At 43.9% G+C, this 5,029-nt stretch overlaps 1 protein-coding gene across 5 annotated transcripts in view; it reads right to left on the bottom strand.

Annotated features, from left to right (window-relative positions):
* Positions 1-720: 720 nt before the first annotated feature.
* LOC143139682 (signal-induced proliferation-associated 1-like protein 1) overlaps positions 721-5,029 on the bottom strand; it is a 66,929-nt gene continuing 62,620 nt past the window's right edge. For all 5 annotated transcript variants that reach the window (XM_076300360.1, XM_076300361.1, XM_076300364.1 and 2 more), the window contains 4 exons: positions 4,654-4,800; positions 3,541-3,634; positions 2,951-3,029; positions 721-2,624 (listed from right to left, as the gene is read on the bottom strand). In XM_076300360.1, the coding sequence (XP_076156475.1) occupies positions 2,481-2,624; positions 2,951-3,029; positions 3,541-3,634; positions 4,654-4,800 (464 nt within the window). In that variant the 3' untranslated portion in view covers positions 721-2,480. The remainder of the gene's footprint in view (positions 2,625-2,950; positions 3,030-3,540; positions 3,635-4,653; positions 4,801-5,029) is intronic.

The raw sequence follows: 5,029 nt of genomic DNA, 5'->3' as shown, positions 1-5,029 counted from the left end.
GTTACTACAGTATAACACTGCTAAAACAACAAATCCAGTGGCAGCTTAAGACTGAAATTGGACTGGTATCAGAACAAAAACTACATTTTATGTGTATTTAAATACTGTGTACATATTTCCTGTGTTCTCTGGTCATATTCTAATTAAGAGTGAGTCAGTGAGAGTGAGAAATAAACAATATGGGATTACTGAAGCAAAATGTGTAAGGTGCCCAAGACGTCTGCACAGTACTGTAAGTGAAACATTTTCCATGTCAGCAAAAATATACCCCATATCAGTGATGGTAGTAGTCGTTTTCCTGTCATGTCCGGTTCATGTCCTTCGAGGAAACCTTTACATCTGGATCTGACACATCATAGGCTACCTCATCATTCCAGAGCAAATGTTCATCCAGTATTTCGAGGCTGTGTTCAGCTTTTCTATTGGTCGTATTGCCTTTTTCTATCCCCTTGACCCTTATGTAAAATGTCATGAGGTCAAGAAAAGAGATGAAGATGAATTCATAAGGACAAGGAAAAGACAACCACGATGTTAAGAGAATTTGACTCTACTTACCCTTATGGAAAGGCAGGTGTAGTTGTCTTGTGTCAAATTGAGTGATTGTTATTACCTGGCGCAAGGAATTGTGGGTCATCACTGTCACCTTTTCATTTCAAAGCACGCTTCAGTGTAAGCCTAACCTATGCTAAAGAAGACAGAACACAGACTTAGCCCCGGGCGTAAGGAAAAAGTTAGGTTTTAATGGGAAGAGCCTGTCCTCAGGGTTCACACAGGTCTGGAGAATATACACAGAGTACTCAGAGTGGAGTTTTGTATTATAAAAAGAAATTGCACATACTTTCTCGACCACTAGATGGCACTGTTCACACCCCATCACAGCAGGCAAGGATGCAGCCGCCAGCACAAACCTCAACCTGGGGATGGCCCATGGCTATCAGCACATACTTAGTTCATGCCACAGCCATGAGCTCATCCACCCAGTCATCTCAGCTAAGCATACACCTCTCACGTACTAAACTATGTCAATTCCAGTCAATGTCGCAATGTGACATTTTTTGCTGAATAAAAATGTAAAACTTCGCATTAAAAAGCAACTGGTTAGATAATCAATAGATAGCTTCTGAGGTCTAACCTATGTGTCTTTATGGCATTAAAATAAAAGTTTACACATCATTGCTATACATATATTCTTTTTTTTTACATACAATATACTTTCCATATTCATGTGATGACCAAGCATTTCTGATTATAATTTAATAAATTGAATGTATTTTGTCTACATTCTTCTTATGGTCAACATTAAAGTGAGGAGAGAGCTTCAAGGGAAGTCTTTTTAAGCTACACAGTTAAGTCTTCCAGTTTGTACCTTGCAAGGGTAAAATTGAGATGCCATCCAATGATGCTCGGGGTCTCTTTAGTCACCCATATCATTACATTTAGAACAAAAACATCGGTCACTGTAATAACATCATAGTTTCCATCGTGGTTGCCGTGCAGAGGAAAACTGCAACAATATTTCACTTGAGATGACTGACAGGTCTGACAAATTAAGGAACCCATTAAAACACACGCACGCATGCACGCAACCTCACACACACACAGAGAGAGACTCTGAGTGAGTAAAATGAATCTATACAAACACACAGACACAAGGGTCTCACAGGGTTTTGATTGAAGCCTAACGCAATTGATTGTCTTTCCTCATCAGGATGTCAAACACTCGCACACAGAGGGGTGGCGGAGGCTTGTGTGTGTGTGTGTGTGTGTGTGTGTGTGTGGAGGAAGGCTTCGTCACGTCACAGCATGCACAGGGAAGCGGAGAGAGGGACTGCATGCAGTTCACCGAGACTCAACGCAACTCAGTTTATACTGTGTGATTCATACTGGTTCAGAATCGCTGGAAACGACTCAGTTTGTACTGTGTGATTCATACTGGTTCAGAATGGCTGGAAACGACTCAGTTTGTACTGTGTGATTCATACCTATTCAGAATCGCTGGAAGCAACTCAGTTTGTATTGTGTGATTCTTACTACATCAAAATCGCTAGAAATGACTCCTTATGTATTGTGTGACTCATATTGGTTCAGACTCAGTTCTTACTGTGTGATTCACACAGGTTAAGAATGACTCAAAGTGACTCCGTTTGTGCTGTGTGATTCATTGAGTGAGTGTCTGTGAGTGATTCCTCCTGGACAGCTCTCTCAGCAGTGTGGAAGAGTCTCCGGTGATCAGTTGCATTGTTTGAGTTTGACAGCGTCTGGTCCGGTCTCTGGTGTGTTCGACAGCTTCCGGTCTCTGGGTCTGTTTGACAGCGTTTGTCCCTTACGTGTGTGTGTGTGTATGTGAGTGTGTGTGTGTGTGTGTGTGAGTGTGTGTGTGTGTGTGTGAGAGTGTGTGTGTGTGTGTGTGAGAGTGTGTGTGTGTGTGAGTCTGAGGCGGCAAGAGCAGAGCATGGAGATCGAGGCGGACTCCTGCAGTCTCAGTTCATGTCGATGGTGTTGAAGACCCACTCGGTGAACTTCTTGAGCTTGGCCGAGGCGTTCAGAGACTCCTCCTGCAGCCGCTGGTTGTCGTCCCGGAGAGTCTGGATCTGAGCCTGCAGAGACACCTTGGCATCCTTCTCCTGCAGAGGGAGACACACACACACACACACACACACACACACACACACGTTGATTATCATAAATAAAATAAATCAATAGAATATATAGTTTACACCACTATCTCTACAGAAAACAACAATAACAATATACACCGCAACAATATACTATAACAATACACACCATTCAAAAGTTTCGAATCGCTGAGATAATTAATTGTTTTGAAAAGAAAATGTATTTATGTTTGCGTGTTACAGATATCTAGGTCTAGGGGGGCGCTCTACTGAGCAGTCAGTACTGTCTTTAAATCATGTGCCTGGTTTTGAAGGTGAAACAGGCGGCGTCTCACCTTCTTCAGGTCCTCTTGCAACAGCTTGACCATCGACTCCAGCTGACTGACCTTCCCCAGGAGACAGGCTGGCACATCACTAGATAGAAGGAGGGAGAGAGAGCGAGAGAGAGAGAGAGAGAGGGAGGGAGGGAGAGATGGAGGGTGAGAGGGGAGATGGATAGAGAGAGATAGACAGAGAGAGGGAGAGATCGGGAAAGCAGAGGAAGAGGGGGAGAGCGATCAAGAGAGAAAGAGAGATGGAGAGAGAGAGAGAGAGATGGAGAAAGAGAGAGAGATAGATAGAGAGGGAGAGATCGGGAAAGCAGAGGAAGAGGGGGAGAGCGATCAAGAGAGAAAGAGAGAGAGATGGAGAGAGAGAGAGAGATGGAGAGAGATGGGGTAAGAGGAAAACTGTACAGTGAGTTAACTAATAACTATACAGTACCACAAGTCTCTCTGTGAAGGTCAAAATAAAACCATTCACGCCTCATTACTGGATCAACACAAAAGCACTATGATGGACACCAGGAGACCTTTTGAAAAGGACCGTAATAATGGACCGTAATAATGTCCATGAGTGGCAGTGGGACTGGGGTGCAGATCCTTACCCAGGTGAGGGGTGGTGTGGTGGGGCAGTCTGGGGCTCGGCCTGCTGGGAGCTGGCACTGCCATCTTGGACAGACAGGAAGTTGGCTCTCTGAGCTGGAGATTGGGACGAGAAGAAAACACAGTCAAGGTGCATCCTATATAGCCTACCAACAACCTGATATAAACGGCCCTTTTAGAGAGAACTGGTTTTTCAACTGGTTCCGTTTAAAATTCGTTGAACCTTGGTGCAATCTAAGTGAACCAGTTTGCATTTAAACCAAGGATAAGGCATCAACAGAGGGTGTAGAATGACATGTCCACTCCATTTCACAGGAAAAAATAACCATTTTCTGGTGCCAGCTCCAAACCAACTCTTCAAGTTCAGATCCAATTTATTTTTGGTCAAAATTCTCTGAATAGTTCAACATCTGGAGCATGACCCAGAATGGAGCTGGTTCTCTGTTGGTGGAGAAGGCCTATTAATGAATGTCTGGAGCCAGTGTTTATGATGACAGAGTGCCCTCTAGAGGCTGTATGAAGCCAGTGTTTCCACAGCCCTTCATTCTGGGCTTACCCAGACTCCTTCATCCATTACCTTCACCCTTCACCTTTGCCTCTGGATATTACCCAATCCAGGGTTTCTGCAGGTTTCAGGAAATTAAATGGGAGACTTTGTAAGTCCTTTTTAAGACCATCATGGATGAAATATTGGTTCAATAAATATCCAAAAATACAAATGACTTCCAGAAGTTAATACATTTGAACTGCAATAAATTCAGTCTGAGCTGCAAAGTTTCTAGCAGTTGTCAGTGCAACTTTAATCTTATTTGCCACTTTATTACAATGTGAAACATTTGTAGGGCTTAGAGAGAGAGAACAATACTGAACAACTTCAATCTCTGCCGACAGAAAATGTAAATGACCACTGTAGAAATAGCATTAAATGAGCATTTAATACAACATAATTAAGACCTACCTAAATGTATTTAAACACCTAGTTCACAATACGTTACTGTATTTACTGTGTTTTATTATGAAATCTTGGACTTTTTAGACCTTTTAAGACCTCACACAAAATCTGCCATCTCGCGTGTCCAGCTCACTTATCTCTTTGCATAGCGTGTCCAGCTTACCTTCGAAGGCCTTGGCGGCGTCCACCAGGTCAGACCAGTCGAGGCCCCGGTCAGCACTGGCGTCCGGCAGTGGCATGAGGGGGGGGTCAGGCAGAGGCCGGCGCAGGTCCGCCTCAAACACACACGCCTCCTGAGACGTCAGGTCACCTATGCCAGCGGCCGAGCAGAGGAAGAAACACAACAGTTAGGGCCTTTGCACACTCCGTGTGTTTCGTGTAAAATTGTCGGATGAATGTGAAATAAACACGAGCTCACGTTGTCTCAATCACGTTTGCACACCAACTCAGTGTTCAAAATGTGACTGAAATACTGACGTTTAGTGAGTGTGTGTGTGTGTGTGTGTGTGTGTGTGTGTGTGTGTGTGTGTGTGCGAATA

The sequence above is a fragment of the Alosa pseudoharengus genome, unplaced genomic scaffold, assembly GCF_046254945.1.
Source record: "Alosa pseudoharengus isolate Yale_2024_CS ecotype anadromous, Long Island Sound unplaced genomic scaffold, YU_APseudo_1.1 YU_APseudo_1.1_scf_22, whole genome shotgun sequence".
Classification (NCBI taxonomy): domain Eukaryota; kingdom Metazoa; phylum Chordata; class Actinopteri; order Clupeiformes; family Clupeidae; genus Alosa; species Alosa pseudoharengus.
This window is presented reverse-complemented; position numbering and strand designations above follow the sequence as displayed.